The sequence below is a fragment of the Diospyros lotus genome, chromosome 1 (assembly GCF_014633365.1).
Source record: "Diospyros lotus cultivar Yz01 chromosome 1, ASM1463336v1, whole genome shotgun sequence".
NCBI classification, from domain to species: Eukaryota; Viridiplantae; Streptophyta; class Magnoliopsida; order Ericales; family Ebenaceae; genus Diospyros; species Diospyros lotus.
In genome coordinates, this window is record NC_068338.1 from 30408696 (window position 1) to 30432856 (window position 24161).

The following is a 24161-nucleotide window of genomic DNA, read 5'->3' on the forward strand; positions in this document are numbered from 1 at the left end:
CAATTTTCATTATTGGATGTTCATGAGGGTGGGTCCCACCAATTCTCCCTCCACCCCCCCACCCCCACAAACACACACACACCACAACAACGGCTCTCTGCTTCTTCCTCATTCTTCCTTGGTTCCTGCATTTTATGCCACATTATTAGGATAATATTATTTTCAGGGATTGTGCTATTTGTGTAGAAACGAATTTACAGAACTTTTTTATAGAGTGATACATAGTGATATTTTGATATTAAAATATCATGATATATTATAATTTTTGTTTACCCCTTTTCGTTGTCCCTTATCTCTCCCCTTGTCGTTGCAACTGATCACCCACCGTCGTTCTTCACCCCAATTGTCTCACCTTCTCTTACCGCTGCAACCTTATTGCATTATCGTTGTCGTCTCTTCTCATCGTCTTGCCTCCTCACCACTGCATCCTCCAACAACCCGCTCGCCCCTCGCTGTTGCATCGAGATGAGAGCTAATTGCTGGAGGATGCAAAGATGAGGAAGCGAGGTTGCAACGGTAAGAAGAAATAAGGCGACGGAGGCGAAGAACAGCAGCACTAGGGTCGGCGACGGATGGTCAGTTGCAGCAACAAGAATGAGAGAAAAAGGAGAGAGATAAGAGGTTGCTAGAGGGAGAAGGGGTAAAATGATCATTGAGAGAGGGGGAAAAGGGGCAAAATAGTTATTTAAGCCATCTATAAAACCCTATCTGTATAAATAACATTACCCTAAAACCCTATCTGTGTAAATAACATTACCCTATTTTCACAAATATAAATATCGTATGGATTGATTGATAATTCATACGTTCAAGAGTTGTTACCATATATATAATAGTCTTCCCTTTCATTATATTCATTACACTTTTAGTTAGAAAAGAATATAAAATCTAATTAAAACTTACTCACTGTACGTATACCAATCTTAAATTTCATTATATATTTGTAACACTTAGCTGTAATGAGAACTATACCACTTACAGTTCTGTTTGAATTATGGGTGATTTAACGAGGAGGGTGACGTACGAACGAACGGCGATCCACATCCACTAATTAAAGAGAGTAATTCATTTAGACAGTTTATGGAAAGTTTTGGAGGCGTACGCATGTGGCGGCAGTTTATGGATGGTACGTAGGGGACGCAGACGCTACTTTCAGTACTACTGTTGCTGCCATGCCACCCACTGTAATTTAAATTAAAAAACTGGTCGATCGTCGCCCGCCCTACCTTCTCCTTCATCTTCTCGCTCGTGACATGGCCGCCGCAACTCTCTCTTCTCGTACGTCGACGAGGAGGACGGCCGGGTTGCCATTGCAACTCCTTTCGCTAGCTAGCTAGCTTGTCGGTGATGATGATGAAAAGAGAAATTAAGAAAAGGAGGAGGAGGAGGGACCGCAGCAGCAGCAGCAGCAGCAATATTAACAGTTGCCGGCCGGGCAAAACCCATCGATGGTTGGCAGTGGGTGCGCATGTGGGGGGTTCCAGTTCCAGCCAAAACAAGGGTTCCAGTTTGTTTCAAGTTTTACTTAATTAATAACAAGTAAAGTAGCGTTTGTAACAGCAGGATTAATAGTACGTAGTGTTTGTAAGTATAACTAATTACCCTATTTTAATTAATAAAATCTCTAAGCAAATATTATTTCATATATACAGTACACGCTAATAATAATGTTTATTAGCTCTTCTCTAAAAAAAGAGAATAGTGTCACTGGTCCCGTACGTACTTATTGGCAGATCGCATATTCCTTCCTGTTCATATAAGACAATTAATTAATCCTAGCTAGCTGACTTGGGAATAATGGAATACTGTAATTAAAAATTAATAATTACCAACATTAATGTCTAATTTAACGAAATTTAATTTAATATATACAATAAATCTATTTGAATAGAATCTATATAGATAGAATTATCTTTTTTTGTCATTTTAATTATTGATATTAGGATAATTATGTCATTTATCATTTTATTTACTAACAATATTCTTTTTAATCATAATTTTAGAATTTTTTATAAAGTTAGAATTATTTTTTTATTTTATTAAATATCATTAAAATAATATAAAATAAACATTAAATCTATTTAAATAAAATCTATCCAGATTGATCTCATCATCTAGAATCAATTTCAAAACTTATCTCTTGAGAATATTAAATATGTCCGTGACTGTGGATGTGGGTACATATTTTAAGTACTATTAAGGCCATTTTAATATGGGCATGGGGTTGTCATGACCTTGGTTAGCCGTTTCCATAATTTGACAGATAAATTTATCTGATCGTAACTAAAATTTGTACAAATATTGGAGTTCTTTTATAGGGTCAGATAAATTAATAGACAAGCTTATAAAATAAAAACTAAAAGACTAAAATGCCTCACTCACATTATATAGAAAAAAATACAATATAATATGGGTGAAGACATTTTAATCTTTTAACTTCCATTCTATAAATTTGTCTGGCAATATGTTTGGCTCTCAAAAAAATTCCTAAATATTGTGCTTTTATATATGCTGTCATTTATGATAGCTAGGGCCTTTTATTATTTCCTTTGAATTAATTAATTTCTCTCCAGAATTCTTCAAAGATATTTTTATTTATCCCCACATTGTTGCTTTTGAATATATATAGAGAGGTGAATGCATAGGAATTAGTGACTTTAATTATAAGATGACGATTAATTAGGGGGGTTTATTTATGAAACAGTAAGATTTATTTAAGTTAAAAATAGCCATTCAAATCACTCACTAATTAGTATGGTATGAACTTAATTGATTAATTTGTGGTGATTTTGAAATATATATAGAGAGTGAGAAATTACTTTATAATTAAGAATTGATTTTTTTTAAAAAAAAAACACTTGTCAAATTACCCGTATTATCTCCTAACCCATCTAATAATGATTTCCTAATTTTTTGAGTTGAGTTGATTTGGCCGGTTTAGGTGTCACAACAACACTATTATTATTAAAAACAAAATAAAATATAAAGTGTTGATGGGTTGCATGAATTAGTAGTCTAATATATATATATATATATATATATATAAGATATAACTAGTTGAAGGCAACTGGGTGGTTAGCTGAGGGGCGCGCATACGTACAAAGCGTTGAATCTGGATAATGAGTGGGCAATAACGATACACGTGTCAAAAGAGAACACAGCTCACGCCAATCATTAATCCAAACGAAATTGACAATTCTAATTTAACGGGGGGAAGAAGATCCAACTCATGAACCGACCATTGCCACCGCCCCACCTATTGTCCACTCATATCCCTCCACGTCATCTCTTCTCATGTATCTTCCCTTTTTTTTTTTTTCTTATTGATTGATATCTAATTAATAATAATGACAAATTTAACGTCTGATGCCTCGTTTATATTATATTAATTTTTGTTTAAAAGCAACATTTTTCTTATATTGTAAGTTGATGTTTTATTTTTATTTTTAATTATTCTTCTCTCCTTTCACCTTTCTTTCTTGCTATCTTACATTAATTTTGATAACGACAATTATAATTGTTAGGGTCTTCTTTCTTTGCATTTAATGCTCACTATCCCATCTATTACAAAATTATTGAGACCAAATAGTCTCAGAGACATATAAAAAAAAATAGACAAAAATTAAGTTGGGATAAGAATCTTATTACCTTCAATTATCACTGTACAACTTTATCTTTTTGAGTTACTGTTAATTATCTTTATTTATTAATCTGTCTTTGTCTTACTCTTATCTTATTTCTCGCTCGACTATCAATTCTTCGAGAAAAGAAAATCAATCATTCTTCCTTCATCTCTTTATCACTGTACAACTCTATCTTTTTGAGTTACTGTTAATTATTTTTATTTATCAATCTGTCTTTGTCTTACTTTTATCTTATTTCTCGCTCGACTATCAATTCTTCGAGAAAAGAAAATCAATTCTTCTTCCTTCATCTCTTTATCATCGATAGAACAATTAAATAACAAAAAATTATTTGCAAAGTGTTAATGAAAAAAAATGTTATATTACAATTAGCAAGCCAAGAGATGCGGGTTGTAATTTTAAAAAAATAAAAAATATTTTTATCTAAATTTACTATTATATAAACCAATATCATATTTTGATATTATGAAATCCTATCAACAATGTGTTATCTTAAAATAATCTTTATGTATTATGCTTAAAAAATACAATTTAATTACATTAACAAAATTTAAACTCGTAATTTTTAAATAATAACTAATTTCTCAAACAACTTTTATGGCTACATCAAAATTTAATTTACTGGAAATGTTGCGTAAAAAAAAAATGTCATTCAATAATTTATATTTATCTATATTTTTACACATAAATAACACTGTTCTAAAGAAAATGTTACGCGTAAATAATAGTGTTACAATTAGCAGTTATCCCCTGAGATTTCGTTAAATTACGGTCCGTACCCCTCGTATTCTGAAAATTACGGTGACTACCAAGTATTTAAACGACATTAAGAGATATGGCATATTGATTATTTTATTTAATTTTTTAAAAAAACTGTCTTTCCTTATCTTCCATGCCTGCCATATCTTCATTCTCTCTCTCTCAAACCCTCCCTTTTTTTGTTTTGAAAATGCTATATGAATATAATATTTTGATATTATATTTTAATACTCATAAAATTGTAAATATTCTTTAAATAATTAATAATAATATTTTATAAAATTATCAATTATTTTTAAAAAATTTATGCATAATAAAAACATTTATAATTGTTAAAAACTAATTAGTAATTCTATGAGGAGAATTATTTATAATTTTATAAGTGCTAAAATATTATATGTAAATACTATTATCGTTTCTGTTTAAAGTTTTGATTTTTCTTTTTTAAGGTAATGGTAGTTACAAGAAATATTCTTGGTATTATCTATTTGTTATATTATTTATTTATTTATTTATCAGTATTAAGATAATGATTATGGTGCAATAAATACATTTTATTTAATCTATTTATATCAAAATTTTCTATGGTTTAAAATATTTTTTAACAATTTCTATAAGTTTTCACTCACACTATTCAACCCTCCATTCATTATTTTTTTTTTATTTTCAACGCACAAGTCAAATAATTATGACACAATAAATTAAAATTCGTATTAATAAGTCATGAATTTGATTCCATACGTTACACAATATAACAAAATGTTCATCTATAATTTATTTTTTCTACTAACATGAAGAGTACGAAGAGAATCCATATAACAATGGCAAATAATAATACAAGAGTTTTTCTACTTCACAATTGCATTGCCATTTGCCGAATGGAGGTTAAATCTCCAATAGCACAGCCCATGTATGTATCTATCTATCTATAGAAAATAGAACTTTGCCTGTCATAATTATCACTTTTCTTAAAACTCATTGAAAAGATGTGTAGTCTACTCTAGTCTAGTGTCTTGTCTAGTTAACACAATTTTAATTTTACAAAGCAGAAGCAGATGATGAATCCCATACGTATATATATATTATATATATAAAAGAAGAGAACAAACGGAAGAACAGAAACAACTTTGATCCTTGATACAAAGGAATGAATAATTAAACCAACTAACCAGCACAAATAAATTAATTAACTACCCAGCAACACCAACACGCGCGTCCACAGTCTAGTAGGAAGGAAGGAAGGAATAAATAAAACTCAGTCCAACACCAATCTCAATTGCTAGGAAGTAGGAATAGGAAAAGACATAATAATTAAAGAGTCCATAAAGTAAGAACGAAGGGGGTAATTAATTAATAAGATTAAACATATTCTTAATTTAAAGTGTTTAAACATTAATTAACAAAAACCTTAATTACATACACACTGATCACTTTGACGTACGTACGTAGCAAACCATCTCATGCATCCCCAATTCATTGCTAAGTAATTTGGAACTAATTAAGCTAGCTAGCTACCTAGGATCCATCAAAGTCTGTGCATTTTTTTTATATAAATAAATTATCAAGGTATTTTCTTCTTGGGGGCTGCTGCTGCTGCTGCTTCTTCTTTAACCTCCATAGACGTACTAGGCAGAGAGGTAGAGTCGTGATCGAGGCAATCTTCTTCTTCTTCTCTGATGGTTTCCAGTTTGGGAGCAGCAATCGCAGTCGACGGCTTCTGAGGGTAAACCACGGCCGACGGCGCCATCTCCATCTCCATCCGACCTCCTGATTTCCCCGCCACTATCATCATCGCATTCTCCTTTCCTCCAACTACCCGCATCGATCCAACCCAACACCTAAATATTAACAAATAATTAATCTACGAGACGATCGAGAGAGACGGATTAATTGTTTGTTGTATGTGTATATATGGGGCTCAGGTGATCAGGCTCAAGATGGAATGCGTACGAGGTCTATATGAGAGAGGTTGGGACTGGATTTATACAGGTGGTGGTATTGATTGAGCTGAGGTTGAGAGAGGGCAGTGGTTCCTGTCCTGGCATGTCAACAACCGCCATGAATTAATTAATGAAAATATCATTAACGTTAAGTGATTCAAGTGACGGTGCTTGCCAAGCACACGTGGCTGTCCCAGAAGAAGCATACGCATGAGTGAAGACTACTGAACAGTCATTTATGTACGGCCCCAATTGTGCTTCTTTTGGACAGCTGGTTACGATATGAATACCGCTTTGGACCGGCTGTGGCCCAAATATGAATATGATTGCCAACAGAATATCTCATAAACAGATCCACGTGGCGCTAACCCAGTAGTAGTGGACGACGAAGGAAGATGAAGAAAATACAAAAATTAGAATTTGGAGGAACACTAGAAATATCTGCGACACGCTTCCCTCCTGCGCACTACACTAGCTAGTAGTACCGCAAAGATTTTTTGTTTTAAAAAAATAAAAAATTTGCTGCACCGTGAATATTTATGTCCCTTAAATTTTTATTTGTTTTTTTTTTTAATTTTAATTTTTTTGAGATTTCAAATATATCTTGAATTTGTAAAATCACTAAATTTAAACATTTTTTGAGCATCTGCAATGCTCGCGTGTGTCTTCAGTGATTAAGAAACAAAAATGATTGACGAAGTCCAAAGCAATAGAGAACGGCACCAACACTGTGCACTAGCACCTATCTCTATTTTTTTTTTTTTAGATTATGTGCTATAGATTTGAAACTATGTTTATTGACATTTATCAAGAACTATTCCCCAAAAAATACAAATTTACCTTTCTCAAAAATCGATCCCACACTAATAATCTCTAACGTAACTTTACAGTTCCTTTCTTTGTCACCCAACTGTGTCCCTGAGGGCCATCCCTATTCTTGAATCGTCGATGAAGCAGAGAACAGCACTAGCACCGCCGTCAACTTCCTCATTAAGCTCCTCCTCAACAGCTTTTCATTTGCCAACGCTGTGAACGGTATAGTCCTCTTCGTCGAGCAATGCAACGCCTGCAACAGAGCCATGAAGAGACCCACACAGTCATCTTCCTCTCCCCTACAACCCAACTCCAAGAAAATCAATATCCATCCTTCCTCCAGTTACTGCCTCTGTGGCCTCACGAAAATTCCTCTTTCGCTCGATTCACCAAGATTCCTAAACCCTATTGCCGTCACCGACTCTGTAGCGCTCTACCTTCAACCCCATGAACTCCCCCAGTTTTGGATGAAATCCACTCCACTCCATTTTTCCCTCCTATTTTTTTTTTTCTTTTTTTGAGTTTTTGTTTCTTTCAATTTTCTTTCAATTTGAAAGAGAGGAGATTGACAATAACACCGATGTCGTTCTCTATTTTGTTGGGGTTTCAAGAATGTAGAGGGGCTTGAAGCAATGCCAATGACAGTGCCGTTCTTTGTTGCTTTTCGTCTATTGCTTTGTCTGGCTGTTGAAATTTGTCGGCCATTTTTGCTTCTCAAGGGCTGAAAGCACGCGTGTGTTACAGAAACTTAAAAAAGTATTTAAATGTAACAATTTTGTAAGTTTAAAGAGTATATTTAAAACCTCAAAGGAGTTTAAGAATTCACAAAATATATATATATAAATTTAAGAGCGTAAAAATGCATTTGCCGAAAAAATTGACAGGGGCTACTACCAGTAGAACGTAGAGCTCTTAGATATTGAGATAATATGTTTCAAAAACGTTTTCTATTCTCGTTTCGAACCCTATGTATGCCTATTTTTTAAAAAAAACGTCTGTTTCCACATTTCGATTTTCTATCAGAAACATTTTTCGTTTTCGTGCAACATAATTAAGAAGTACATATTAAAAAGTCATCATCCACATGTGCAGCTGAGGAAACACTTGTACGCATCTGCTGCCATGTGGCCCTTTTTATTTATCTTAAAAAAAATCCGAGGACAAACAACGCTCGGCTGGACCGTTCTACCACGTCGCGTGGGTCATCAAATTAAAATTAATATTTTGGAAAATTCTTTCATACATGGATCATATATTTTGTCATGTTCCCCTTCAAATGAAAATTTTCTACACTAATCCGTAAATTTTCGCCGACTTCTACTTTGAAATTGGTCTCAAAACCTTCAATTAGACCTAAACATAACAACGAATCAACTAGCAGATATGCGTGATTCATTCTCGACAATTAACTCAATTCTAATGTTTGAATATTATTATTCATCAACTCACAGCATTTCTAGGCCAGCCCTTCGACACATGTTTTCAACATTCATCATGCGGACTATACATACAAAACAATCTTCTTTCATCTCATTCAATCAGAGCACTAAAGTCTAAATGGTTAATAAAAACATTCAATTTCCATACGATACTGCACATAACATGGCATAATATGACTCCTATATTAAACTTCATCACAAATACACAAATTCTAGCTTGCTAGTTCAAACTTCAAACCCCCACTCCACTCTACTTTCTTTGTTTCCAGAAAACAGAATGGAGTCTTTGTTTTCTGGAAAATATACTAGTTTTTTTCTTAATAGAATCTTCAGCATCCACCTCTACTTGCTCTAGCAGTCTCCTTTGTCTTGATTCTTGATTGACCACAACTTCACTTAAACTCAATAGGGTTTAACAGACAATTCCCAAGAATTTCGGTAATATTACTTCTATGCTTTAACGTAACAAATGCAAGAATGTGAAACAAGCTCATCATGGTTACTATTTTAATGGAGAGAGTTCCAACTTCACAGTTCATATTTATGCGCATGAACCATTACAATCAACATTTTATACACGTTTATAGAAACAACTTCTATCTGCCTTTGTCTATTTCTTTCAGACCCTAGATATTCTACACAGTGAATTGTGATTTCCCTCGAGACCATTTGATTCATGACCAACATGGAAAACTTCTAAATCCGCAACCGTTGCAGAGAAACATTATACAATACCGTAAAGTTGGCCACGCTAGCAAACCACGGCACTACTAATCCTGAAGAATCACGAAACCAACAGAAAATAGACTAGTAACAATATACAGGGTCAAACGAGAGAGGGCATCAACTGCATAAAAACTACATGTATCAAACTAACTACAAGTTCAAAAATTCATGACATAAAGAAAGCAAAGGACCATTATCCATACTCTTTGGGAATATACCCAACAAACAAGGGCTTTAAATTACCAATAAGTTCAGCAAGACAGAGTGTGGGATTGCCACCTTTCTCCATCCCAACCAGAATCCAAATGGATTTTTGATGGTTGAAGTTTCACCAATCCTGAATCTGTCCAAAATGGGGACCGAGTTATCATCTGAATAGTCCATCATTATTCTAAAAGCGAAAATCCTTTATGCCCCTGACAGAAAACCTGAATGCTTAAGCCACTGGCAGAAAGCTTGAGAATACTGATTCAGCCAACAGAGTCACCCCCACACCGCCCCCCCCCCCCCCCCCAAAAAAAAAAAAAGAGAAAAAAACGCACACCCCCACAAAAGAAACAGAACAAAAGAGCAATCCCCTCCCTAGTCACCAGTTAAAAAAATGTGGCATACGTTATACACAATTTTGTTTCAGAGGGAACAGACCCATCGTTGGATTTAATCCATGTTATCACACTCATGCTAACTCTGTAATTAAGGATTAAAAACATGACAAAATTGTGGCACTTGAAATAGTTATATATTTGGTTTAATTCCAACAAACTATTTCGGAGCTTAAGTTTCTACAACAAGATAGAGAATAAACAAGCATATAGTGCAGACTTAAACGCCATAACGCCAGGGATTGACAAATAGGTTCCATATCAATCATAAGATTTCACTTCTAACATCCATTACACGAGTTCGAAAACATATCTGCCAGATGAATCGATGTAAATGCATCCAAGAGCCTAAAGGTATAAGAGAAGAAACCATACTCCAAGTCTGAAACATCGAACCCAAAAACCAGGAGAATTGCTAACTGCGATTTAAATGCCAAAAAAGCATTTAACTAAAACACTGAACTAAATTCCGAATCAGCATCCAACTTTTAACCAATAGCACACTGTATCCAGATAATAGTCATAAACTTAAAGCTGGAATTACATTAAAAATAAGTTCGACGATACTCCAGATATCCGAAAACAAAACAGAGATCGAATTGAAATCAAAGCTATATCAAAACAAAAAGTTTCTCGTTTCTCACTTCTGAAGTAGTCTCAGTCCTGAGGGATCTCGACGTCGCCGTCGGTAATCTCCTGCTGTAAGTCCTTGGGGTCCTTGCCGTCAACAGTACATCCAACGGACACACAAGTGCCCAGGATCTCCTTGACGGTGCCGGAGAGTTCCTTGGCCATGGATCGGGGGCGCATGACCTTAGCAATCTCGATGACGTCGTCGAGGGAGATGTTGCCGGTGTGCTTGATATTCTTCGTCTTCTTGCGGTCGCGCTCCGGCTCCTTGAGGGCCTTGATGACGAGAGCGGCGGCGGAGGGGACGACGGAGACCTTGGCTTGACGATTCTGGACGGTGAGCTTGACGGTGACTCGGAGGCCCTTCCAGTCCTTGGCAGTTTCCTTCGCGATGTCCTCACCGATCTTCTTCGGGGAGAGACCGAGTGGGCCGATTTTGGGAGCGAGGGAACTCGCCGCGCCAACCTCTCCCCCAGTGACTCGGACGTAAACGTCGACGACTTGAGTCGGATCGAACTTCGGAGGCATTGTTGCAGGAAGCAAGCAACTAGGGTTTCGGAGAGAGGGAGGGGGAGAGGCGTCAGAAACAAAACGAAAGGGAGAGGGGGAGTGATATAAGCTAGGGTTTAGTATTGAGAGGAAATGTCCAGTTTGTCCATTTAGTGGGCTTCTTACTAAACCCAATTCTTTTGGGATGGGCTGTAGAATTTAAGACTCTAATGCAGGGGGCCGGAAAATGAACTTGGGCCTCTATGCTAACGCTACTGCTCGGCCCATCAAGGGTTTAGTATAACATATATTATAATTTAACAACCTTTTTATATATCAAACAATATATTTATATAGTTTAGACTTATATATTTGTATAAACTATTATATTTATATAAAGAAACTATATATAATAGATATGTATATGTATATGTATACAAACTATCTCTACCTATATATATAAAATAAAATTACTTTTAACTCTGATTATATTTGTTTTTTACAATACAGCCTATGAAATGTTTTAAATATCAACATTAAAAATATTTTATAGGCCAAACTACAAAAAATAAATACAATCATAATTGAAAATGGTCAATTTCATATATTTATATATGTATATAATAATAATAATAAAAACCCAAGGGCCTTAGATAAACAACTCAATGGAACTCATAGATAGAGTGGCAATGGTTCGGTTTGGTTTCGATTTTTACTAAAATCATAACCAAATCAAACTTAAAATACTAAAACCAAAACCAAATCATTAACCCATTAGTTTTAAAAATTAAAAATCATAACCAAACCATTTAGTTTCAGTTCAGTTTTAACTATGATTTTTTTAGTTTGATCTATACCAACAAATAAAGACAAACTCTTGCAAATAGTATTTATAAAAACTTGTTGATCTGCATGCACTACATTATGCCTTTCATAGTCGTGGCAACTAACAATAACATTATGTAAACATATATCTGACTATTAGATGAAAATTCTAACATTAACCCATGCTTTTGGTTTCAAATTGATAGTGCCTCCTAAATTGCAATAATTTAATTTATTTATATACTAAGTGACAAACACACCCACAATATATATTAATATTTGATCAAAAAAATCGATGTAAGTGCGGAGGGAGGAAACAAAAAGTTTGACCTTCCAATTCATTACAGTAAGGAGAAAAAGAACCAAAACAGATGAGTAAAGAAAGAAATAGCAAACACAAACACATTTTTAAACATTACAGATTTACATAAAAATATAGAATGGAAGTTAGATTTATATTTAGGCATTTGCACATCAATCAGACCAAAAATAATAAATCAAATCAGAAACCCTAATTTGTGAGTTGCCGAGAAAGAGAGAGAGAGGGGGAGACCTTGCTGTCGGCATATAGAGATAAATTGCATAATGCAATTCAAGTGTGATGCTCAGAAAACGAAGGTCCACGACTCCCGACTCCCCTGGGTCGACGTTTCTTGTGTTTCGATTATTGCTCTCAAAACTGTATTTGTATTATAGAGAGGGCGATGGAGGGTGAGATAGGTAGTAGCAAGAGCGAGGGCGAGGGCGAGGGCGAGGGCGAGGGCGAGCAACAGAACGGATTAAGAGAGAAGGGAAAGGAAGAAAGGTTTGTTGTTGTTTGTTGGAGGGGGCGGGCGAGACTAAGAGAGAGGCAGAGAGCAAGGGCGAGCACGAGCGAGAAAGGCCAAGAACGAGGGCGAGCGAGAGCAATAGATATAGAGAGCAAGGGCGAGCGTGAGAAAGAGGGGCCAAGCCCTAGCGAGAACCAGCGAGGCCGAGCGAGAGGGAGACTGCAAGAGAGAAGTAGAGAGCAAGGGCGAGCGCGAGCGGACGAGCAAAAGAGAGGAGGCAGAGAGCGAGAGACAGTGAGGATGAGAGAGAGCGAAAGCGAGGTCAAGAAAGGAATGAAAAGATAAGGGTTTGCAAGTGGGTTGGGGTGGGGTTGGTTTGGGGCTGGGTTTCACAGCCGCCCCTCTAATATATAATATATATTTTATATATTCGATTCGGTTTGGTTTAGTTTGGTTTGGTTCGATTACCCACATAATGGTTCAATTTCAGTTCGGGTTTTGGTTTGATTTTAGTGAAAACCATAAGTAAACCATACCCATTGAAATAGTGTTCGATTTTTTCCTAAATCAAACCATTACCCAGTGAAACAATTTTTAACTGCGTTGACCAATTTGGTTCAATTTCCCACGATTTCGATTGCAATTGTCATCCTTACTCATAGGTTTTGTTGAGCCAAAAGACTTTGTGGCAGTGATGGGTTCCAAATAGCTAAAATCTAGCAATCTAAAACCTAAAAGAGGAAAAAGGGAAATAAATAAATAGATGATTGTAATGGGTGATTATTGTAATGGGACGGTTGTAATAAATAAATGTTATTGTTGTTGACGAAGGCAAAAATAAAGACGATGATAATAAGTAATGACAATGACAAAGATCACTAGTGAATATAGGTTTGCTTGGAATTTCTCATTATTTTGTAAGATATAATTATCTTTTTATTGATCAACTTTACTTTAAATTCAAAAATAAAAAGTTTGCCCATGTATCTTTTTAGAAGCACTAATACGAAAGTTTCGAAGATAGGTAGCATTTTTAGCCAACACCTCTAATTTTTTTAAAATGTTGATGATTACCTTTAAAAATTGATATTGATCAACTTTTAAACCTAACTCAAGCGCATCTAAATGTCAAATGGGCTCTACCAGCATTTTATTGGGCCGGCCCGTGGGTGTTGTCATGTGACGGCCCATGAGATCAAGATCAATTTTTTATACTCGACAAGTTTGTTGTATTTATTCAAAAAAAAAAAAAAAAAAAAAGAACATAAGTTTGTGGTATTTTTTAAATTTGTTGCTGCATATATCTTACATATGAAACAATAATTGAAGATCTCCAAATAAGAAGTTATGGTGCCCTGCTCTTATTCACACTAGGATTTAATTTTTTTTAAGCAAATTCATACATATGTTTATGTTATACTCATAATTTGTGACAAAATTTCCCTTACCCTTGTAATTTAATTGTTAGTATATTACATGTTCACCTCTTTATAAAAAAAAATCAATCAATTTTTTCAAGTAAAAATGCATTTAGCATGCAAAAATGCCTTTAAAAACAAATAAATTACAAAATCTTGATACACCAAAAACAAATGACTCAAAAGACAGGAGAAACGGGTGAGATTTATCCTCAACTAAAATACAATACAAAAAATAGTGAGAATCCATCAATCATAATTAATTGAGATAAGTTGATTGTTACATAATCGTTAGTTTTGTTAAAATTAAAATTTAAGTATAGTATAATAGTAAAAAAAAATTAAAGAATTATAAATGATTAAATTATCTAACAAAATAGTTCACTTTTCAAATAATTTAATAAATTTATTATTATTATGTTGTTCGCATTGGACAACACCAATTGATTGACGCAAATAATTTGAGAGAGAGGTGTGGGCCCATGAGGAGAGTGGTGGGCCCACACACTATTCCATATTATCTTGTGTTGGATAATATATCAGCCATGTTAATAAATTATTATAAATCATCAACCTACATATTCTACATACACTAGAAATAGAGTTGGAATATTGACTTCTTACAAGCAAAACTTGTTAATGGAAGTAACAAATTCCTTAAAACCCAATACTTGACCAAATTTTGACACCAATAAGTGGTTGAGTGATAATAACAGGCTAATAGCAGATGGTGTCGCGTGAAACCCACGGCGAGCTGATGCGAAACTTGAAATGATTGTATTAATATTTTGTAGTAAAGATTATAGTATTTTTTTTAGAGGTATTTGTTAATCAATATAAGAGCGAACAAAATGTCAGATATAAGAAATATTATGGATATTTAATTTTTTTAATGTATTTATTAAATTTATTTAATTATTTTTAAAAAAATCTCACGTGACCTCTTATCTTCCCTTTCAAGATAAATTTATCCGACCTCCCCCATTGGATAAATTTATCTGACTTTTTCAAGATAAATTTCAATTACTTATATGCCCCTTGTAGGGTAGTTAATGTCATTTAATGCATTTTAAAGATTTAAATTTATTAAAAAATATATTTATTTAAGTCTTATAATTAATATTATTTAATACATTTTTAAATTATTATATGTTTTGACAATTTTTAAAATTTAAATTTCTCTTTCTCTCTATATATATTTTATTAACTAATATAATTAATTTCACCAATTTTTAAATTATTTTATTTAATTTAAATTTTATTATCTATTATGAAAATATGTTTTGACCATTTTTAATTATCTAGCAAATTATTGTAATTCTAATAATAACTATTTCTACTTCTTAACTCCTTTTAAATTTATTTTTGAACATGAATTTAGAAAAAAATATTATTTTTAATTTTAATTTTTATTTTTCTAAAAATTCATATTAATCATAAAATAGTATTTTAATCATAAATTTAATAATAAGGATATTTTAATAAAAAAAAACTCTTATTTTGGTACTTATCATATGGATTAACAAACACATAAAAAGAAAAAAATACAATTATCAATGAATTTTAAAAAATTTAACAAACACTTTGATAGAAATCTTAGAATGTTTTTCAACTTTATTTTGATCATTTCATATCTTTATCTGGAATTCATTTCAAATTTATTTTGATATATTTTATTTTGCTCATTTTAACAAATCTCCCTGAAAGAAAAAGGAGGATAAAGGTGCCTTATCAGTAGTTGTTATCACACCACACCACTCACTCATCTTTCCATGCCAAAGCCAAAGGGGAATGTGAGAATCGCAAGCAAAAGCAATCCCCCTTCGCCAATCCCCCTCCTCCAATTCACTTGCAGACGACAAGCCCAGGCACAGGCAGGTCCTTGCCCAGTCCCCCTCCTGAAGTTGAGGAGTGTGTGGGTCACTTATTATTAACTGCACGGTACCCACACCCCAGCAAGCATTACGCGTGTTGTAATATCCCCCACTCCCTTTTTTTGACTTCAAACATCCAAATCCAACCAACCCAATATATAAGTCATACTGATTCTTTTCGAATATTAATTAATGGATTAAATTGTGAAGACTGCCGCCCGCCCGCCCGCCCGATGTGTGCCTTCGACTTCAAGTGGGGCTTCTTCCTTCCTCGTGAATGAATGATAAGGGCCTCAATGACTGGTTGATTTACGCTTGCTTGCTTGCGTGTGTAAAATAAGGATAAAGTTTGTATTGTATTGAATATTATGACCATTGCCAAATGCCAACTCTTATCGAACAGATGTTCCTGTTTCGTATATTACGTGTAGATAAAAATTTAGAAGATATATGCTCATCATTTTCTGTCCTTTTCATCTGCCACGTGAAGAAAGCTTCAAAACAAAACATCTTTTTGTCCAAACAATTATTGGAACAACTCATACTATAATAATATTATTAGTATATCATTCTATCAAATTTTAAAATTAATTTACGAATATTATTATTTTATTCATTCATTATTCCTATTTATAGCACTATCTTTCTGTCACATTCTTATCAATTCATATGATATCTAAGAATTTAATCATTTTGTTCATTCACGGGACCTTTTCTGGATAAAAATCGTTGTTGGGAATAAATAATTAAGCTTAAGCATAATAATCTAATCAAACTGTGGCAAATATAATTGCTATTAAATTAATTAATTAAATTAAAATATTTTAGCACTAGTGCTCTGGGTGGGGTGGTCTCGAATCAAAGCTAGTAGGTCTCGTGGACGACGTCAGTGAAAATCCCGAGATTTATACGAGTTTATTGGGAGGTGTGGGGGAACAACTAATTAACAACATTAACCTAATCGCCAATCACATTACTGAACATAATACACAACAATAATAGAGTAATACTATTCATGCAGTTGGCATTCATTTACTTACTTAACATCTCGTGTTTATGGGTTTACCACACTTTAAAATGCGTGTTTATGGTCAAAGTATCTTTAATCACCAAACCTTCGTAAATTTTAATATTTATTTAATCAATAACAATATAAATTTAAAAATTCACTTATTAATAACTTAATAATTCAATTTTTTATCAAATTCTATTAATAAAAAGTAGGGTGATATACATTAATATAATTTTTAAAATCAATTTAAACCCTACGAGTGAATAATTTTAGACTTTACATTAATATATGTTAAATCAACTTCTGGTAAAAAAAAAATTAAAAAAAATATCCAATCGTTAATAAAAATCGAGATTTAGTAATAACGGTACCTAAAATTAAAATATCAAGAATAATTTATTAGAAAATAAAAAAATCCTAAACTTGGTAATGTAATTTACCACTATTTTGAATGTCTAAAACCTTATATAATTGGTTGAATATATATACCCACTATTTGGGACTCCATCAAATACATAAAATTTTCACACGACCTAACTTAACAATATTCGCAGGATAAAAAAATTGAAAACATATATTAAAGTAACATATAATTATGAAAACAAAACAAAAAAAATATTCGATTCCTATTTCCAATGCACTCCTAAACAAACTCAAGATGAGTGCTTAGTGGTAAATTGTGCAAAGCAAAAGCGATTACTTTAGTCTCCCAATTAGCTAGGTGGCGTTGCTTTGGCTTTGCCTGGGCCAACAATCACTTAGATCTTTTATAAAAATAAAAATAAAAAGTTAAAAAGAGATAGGTAAAAAGATTGTCACGATTATGTCGCAGTTATTCCAACTGCGGCCAAATTAGACTCTCGTTGCATTGCATGTGGTGACATACTACTGAATAACCCCCCACCCACCTGACCTACTTACTACTCTCTTTACATTCATCTTTATTAAATTAATATATTAATAAAAAGCGTTACGAGTTTGGTTTTATTCTTAATAATAAGAGAAAAAGCAGAAATATTGGGGGGAGGGGGACGGATACATATTTGAGGCTATTGGGGCACCCACGCCCAGGTCAGTGGATTAGAATATTCGGCTTTTTTTTTTTTAATGGTATGGTATTGGTTCGATTTAATTATTAACATCGTTTTCTTCTTCACGTTGGTAAAGCACGATATGATATTCTTTTCAACGTTCAACCACGACTCATTACGAAGTACGCTATGTAATACCCGAATTTATCTTATTCCCACCCCCCCCCCCCCCCCCCCCACTATTCAAATTAATTCAATACTGATAATAATAATAATAATAATAATAACAATACAAAAAATAACATAGTATATGAGGACCGAAACCAGACGATAAACTGACGAGATTTTAGATTGTCGCGGGCCAGCTGGCAGAGTGGACGCGCTAGATCCAAGCGTAAGCGTCCTCCCTTCACGTGCCCCCCACGCCTCTCCCCAACACGTGGCGAAACCACACCATCCCAGGCCACGTGTCGCGATCATCGAACGCCTCACAGCGGGCCCACGTTGTCTTCTTTTCTTCCTTCACAACCCCCCCTCCCCCCCCCCCCCCCCCCCCCCCCAACGCTTCGAGTCGCGACAAATTTGAAACCATTTCTGATGAAAATAAAAACCGAGGAGGAAAAGTTTTTATTTATTTCGTAACAAAGGAGACACAAAAGTTGGTTTCACGGAAATACCCCTGGCCTCTTTTGTCCAGGCGCCTCTGTTTAACGAGGACGTGACATTTTTACTGGAAATGGAGGGGTGGAAGTGTAATTATGCCAAGGAGTCGCAGAGAAAATAAGAAAAAGTACAGTTTCGATGGCGAACCTTATCCATTTGTACTACACTGAAACCTCTATAAATTCATTCAGATGGATATGGCCATGCAAAGAAACAAATCAAGGCATTAAGAGAGAGAGAGAGAGAGAGAGAGTCAGGGAGAGAGGGAAATACATAAAAGTAAGCGAAAGGAACGATCTCCGATTCGTTCGAATACAGAAGTCATTAATGGCGGCCTCAAAGAGTTACCGCTTCCTCTGCGGCGACCGGGAGCCGCCTCCAATCGCCTCCGACTCCGTGTTCGAGCTCGACGAATCCGACGTCTGGAACTCGGGGATTTCCTCGTCGCCGGAGTTCCGGAAGCCGATGGCGAGTTCGAGGAAAAAGCCGTCGGCGAGGCGCGGGACTGAGGCCGGAGGAGCAGCGTCATCGCTGCCGGTGAACGTACCGGACTGGTCGAAGATACTGAAGGAGGACTACAAGGAGAACCGGCGGAGGGACAGTGACGACGACTTGGACGACGGCGACGGCGGGAACCGGATTCCGCCGCACGAGTTCCTGGCGAGGCAGTTGGCGAGGACGCGGATCGCTTCCTTCTCGGTGCACGAAGGCGTCGGGAGGACTCTCAAGGGGAGGGATCTGAGTAGGGTGAGAAATGCAATTTTTGAGAAAACTGGGTTCCAAGACTAACCACAGGGCCACCCACCAGTAAAGTATCATAACACAGAGAGAGATTATCAGTTAGTTACTGTTAATCATCCACAGTTTTACTTTTAACCCCTTTTTTGTTTCTTTCCTGTATTTTATTTTATTATTTTATGTTATTGCTTTCGGATTCCGGATTTGGGTATTGTTTTTGGGGGTTGTTTGGGATGTGGTTGCTGATGCCGAAGCGGGTTATTAGTGCATGTAATTATAACTCTTGAGCCAGAGATCGTGAAATGGAAATTTTTTCCCAAGAAACTGAATCTTCAGGGGCATTTTAGTCATTGGAAACGGAGCATTCGAGTCTTTGGGGGGTGGATATCGGCCTGGGGCCGGGGGAGAAATGCCAGAGGCTATAAATCGAGCATGGCTGGCCTTGAAAATGTCCGTCTCTCTGCAAATGACGGTGTTATCCCTGCATGCCCTTTTTCTTTATGACAAGTAAGTCGATGACTATTGACCAGAAAAATGGGAATTCAAAGACGCGCCATCTTCGTCCAAACCTCATCCGTATTGGTTGATCTGATCCTAAAAACGTAATGATGAATACTGTTCGTTGGATAACCCCAATGTTCGGTCCGACGGCTGGAGACCCCACCACACTCGTCAACGAAATGTAAGTAGTTAACTAGATATATATATACATGGTATAAAATCTCAACTGGATAATGCCCAAATCCAATCAGTTTTCGTTTCTTAATGCGAATCTTAAGCCACGGTACTTTGTCTTATATGATGTGCACCATCGAATAAAAAGAAAAAAAAGAATGTAGCAGCAAGTCCTGAGAAGCTACAATACGGTATATATTAAAGCATGCATATTTCACCTTAATTTCATGCCAGCTGGAAAAGTTATCTTCTCACTTGCTTCCAAACGGGGAAAAAGGAGCCAAGCCAAGACCCTCGTGGTCTTCTCTGTCTTTTCAACCGATACCCAAATTAAAAGCAATTCTCCCTTTAATTAAATCAGAATTTCTTATTTCGTGCCCAATTCCTGGTGGTCTTTTAGGGGACTACAAGTTCTGATCATTTTGAGCCAAGTTCCCCAATGTTTCTTTTTTTCTTTTTTTGGTGGTCACTATAGTTATTTAGATAGGGACTAGAAACTAATCACGTTAGGGGAATTTATGATTGCCTTAGGCATGCATCAATCCGTCCACCCCACCTTGATGGACCAACTTAACCCCACTAATTATTGGCACCCAGGCTCCTATCCTTCCCCTCCAGCCACAAACCCTGAAGGGCATTCCGGTTATTTCACCATCACACTCCCACTTCCGCAAGAAAAATGACCGGACAGTTTGAGGACAAGAAAAGATTGGCCTTTTGAGTTTCCTGCCACTGAAGGCGAGGACATTCCTGTCACTGTAACTAAGAAAAGCAAGTGATTTAGGAAATAAGTAATGTTGATCACCGTCGCTTTTTGATGGGGCGGGGAGATGGGGGCCGTCGGATCGGAGGCTCGGTGGATCCGAGGATAAGGATTGTGGGCTGGGCTGGGTTTGGTTGGGTTGACTAACGTAGGTTTGGAACAGTGGGTGTCCAGGCTGTAGCGTCGTGGTGTCGCCTGTTTTGAGTTGGGGCGTCGTTTTCACGCCATGTGTCGCTATCTCGCTTTATGGCGACATATGAGGATAAGTGTCGACACTGATGCTATCACCTGTGATTTCACGGAATTCTTGTTCACCCCCCTCTTCCTCCCGCATTCCCTGCGGGCGTTTGCATCTACTGGTTTGTCGTTCGGTGTTTTCTCAATTTTATTTTGTAAAAAATTACTTCTTATATTTTTTAAAAATAATATTCTTTATTATTAAATAAATAAATAAAATTATCATCTTATTTTTAATTTCTCTTTTTCTCCCTCTTCTAATTTATTAATAAAAAAATAATCGAGCCTCGTCATCAACTGCCAACAACTACTAATTTTTTAAAGAAAAAGAAAAAGAAAAGATAAACTAAATACCTAATCTAAATTGAGAGAGAGAACATTATCTCTATCCGTTGTCATAAGAAATCCACATTAGTGTTGGTCAAGAGTGCACTCCAACGTACAATTTTCAACTATGATTATGTCTTCCATTATTTTTCTCACTAACCTTCTATTTAAACTATGATGATAATTTTTTTTTTTATAATTTTTTAAACCATGATAATTGCGAAGGTATATCTTTACACAACATGAGAGCATAAACTGAGGAAAGAGGTAAAACTGATTGGTATCAATGCAAAAGGTGACATGACGGTGAGAGATGAATATTATTGTGGCCTTAAACAAATAATTATCTGCCCCACAAAGTGTTGATAACAAATGTTGATTAAGGCAGCTGGGGGCAGTGGGGTATCGAAATGGTCCCATGCGATTTAATGTGGCCTTTTAATTAATTAATTAATTAATTTGTGATTCCACCCGATAAGCCAACAACACAGCTATGTAATGGTAACCCCACAATCAGGGCTGATCCAGGAAAGTGGAATGGAGTGGGTTGGGTAAAATTATGGGTGAATCGAACTAAATTAAGGTTAAGTTATTACTAAAAAATTACATTAATTTTTTTTTTTTTTTGTCGTGAGCTGCACTAGGCTCCGCCACTACCCACAATAGACGTTACTAGGATAACTAACACCAAAATAAGTACATAAACTTTTATATATCAATTAATGATGTGACTTTTTTCTATTTATATATTCAACTTATGAGTAATTAATTGTGAGTAGAGTTACTTATGTTTTTTTTATATAAGTTTAAGTTTAAATTAATTATAATTGGGTCTAAAAATTTCGACCTTAAAATTAATTTAATTATAAAAGAAAACTGAATGACATCAGGGGGTTGGTACCATACCAATTCCAGAGTTTATGAAATTATATCAAAGTCGAACTCAATTCAATGCTAGTTGGGTTTAAAAAATAGAATCAGAATAGTACTAATTTAATAAAAAAGACTAAATCAAAAATCAAACTTACCTAATCATGTTGATTTAATTAGTTTAAATTTGAACTATATTTAAATCCGTCTGTCCACTTAATGGAAGTGTGATTATTATTATTATTATTATCATTATATCATTTTAAAATGGGTTTTTGTATAACCATTTAAAATAGTGGATAAATACAAGAAAACAAAATTTGGAATCTTCGCTACAAGAATTTGGGTTGTAAATGGGTTATGGTGAGGCTTTGAAAAGTGTTTTTCAATGGAAGTGATAGAGCTGAAGATCGTGGACGTGTCACCATTTTAGCTCAATCCGTTTGGCTGCTCGGATTGTTTCCTTTATTTTCTTTTTTCAAAGGGAAATGTTATTTTGACACAGAACTTTAATATTTCTCAAAACACAGATACAGTGGAGTTAGAGCAGAAGGACAGCCAGCTTGCTATTGAATTAATGAGGCAGGACGAGCCGCAGAGCACAAATATGTCTCTTTGCCCTCTAAAAGGCCGCTTTGGAAGTAATGCCTCGTGAAAGTGACCCCTTGGGCTTGATGACCACTTACTGATGATTAAGATAACAAAGCAGTGTTTAAGTTTTGTTTGCAGCTGCACGTCGGTCTAACAAAAACTTATATTTCGTTGCTGGCATGTCATATTCGCAAGTAGTCTATTTATAGGAGAAGTGATATCTCAGTAGTCTATTATAGGAGAACTGATATCTTGCCCGACGCGGCCCCCTATGTCGCCCGCCCCCTACCACCACTCCTCCCAGCACCCCCAAATTTCAACACCCCACCACTCCTCCCAGCACCCCCAAATTTCAACACCGCCCCGCCCCTAAGAAAATAAATTTATATTTTTTAAATATCATTATAAATTATTATTTAAATACATTATTAGTTTTTTTTCTCTATTCAGTTAAAATTACAATTATAATTATTTTAATCATAATGAAATTTATACTCGTTTTATATATTTTTTAATCGTGTCTATGAGATAGGGATGCAACTGAATTAATCAAATTACTCAAAATGATTTAACGTGATTTAATCTGAGGGAGGCGAAATTGAGGAGTCTCGATTACGTTAGTATTCAGCAACATAAATGATTAAATTAACCAGATTAATTGAATTATTTAAATTGAACATATTAATAGAATTTTTCAAACTGAATAGATCAATATTTTTTTTTTTTTAAATCAAACCAACTTGATCAAATAGATTCTCAAATTGAATAGAATGAAAAATAAAAAAAATTAAACCCTTTATGTTGCCCGAGATTGATGTAATCTAGAGAGTAACATACTTAAAACTTTCCTCCAATTAAATCATTCATTTCGCCCCCAAATTAAATCATGTTGGGGCTCTCTGAATAATTTGATCGATTCAGTTAAATCTTTATCTCACAGACATGATTAAAAAAATATAAAATGAGTATACATTTTATTATGATTAAAAAAGTAAATAAATTATTAATTATAATTATATATAAGTATAAATAATTATAATTATAACTATACCTTTAATTGAACAGTAATGTATTTAAATAAAAATTTATAATAATATTTTAAAAATATAAAACTATTTTCATATATATATAAATATGTGGGGGGGGGGGGGGGATTGAGTGGTGGACGAGTCTTCATCAAGTAACATAAAGTTGTTGGACGTGGATAACGTATCAATTCTCCATTAAAACGATATAGATAATATGCTATAATCTTTATAGGATTAGATAATTTACCCCTTTTATATAATTTTTTTTTTACTCAAAACATATGAGTACTAAGAGAC

At 34.8% G+C, this 24161-nt stretch overlaps 2 protein-coding genes across 2 annotated transcripts; one reads left to right on the top strand and one right to left on the bottom strand.

The window, feature by feature from the left end:
* Positions 1-10386: 10386 nt before the first annotated feature.
* Positions 10387-11154, bottom strand: LOC127794111 (60S ribosomal protein L12). Its single transcript, XM_052325048.1, has one exon. It carries the CDS (start codon positions 11079-11081, stop codon positions 10581-10583), a length of 501 nt encoding a protein of 166 aa, XP_052181008.1. The 5' UTR covers positions 11082-11154; the 3' UTR covers positions 10387-10580.
* A 7679-nt stretch (positions 11155-18833) lies between these two features.
* Positions 18834-19697, top strand: LOC127795121 (uncharacterized). The gene has a single exon (XM_052326583.1). It carries the CDS (start codon positions 18963-18965, stop codon positions 19422-19424), a length of 462 nt encoding a protein of 153 aa, XP_052182543.1. The 5' UTR covers positions 18834-18962; the 3' UTR covers positions 19425-19697.
* The last annotated feature ends 4464 nt before the right edge of the window (positions 19698-24161 follow it).

What these genes read in the sequence shown, in the direction of transcription:
- LOC127794111 (XM_052325048.1), bottom strand. Translation starts at nt 11,081, where the DNA reads ATGCCTCCGAAGTTCGATCCGACTCAAGTCGTCGACGTTTACGTCCGA.
- LOC127795121 (XM_052326583.1), top strand. Translation starts at nt 18,963, where the DNA reads ATGGCGGCCTCAAAGAGTTACCGCTTCCTCTGCGGCGACCGGGAGCCG.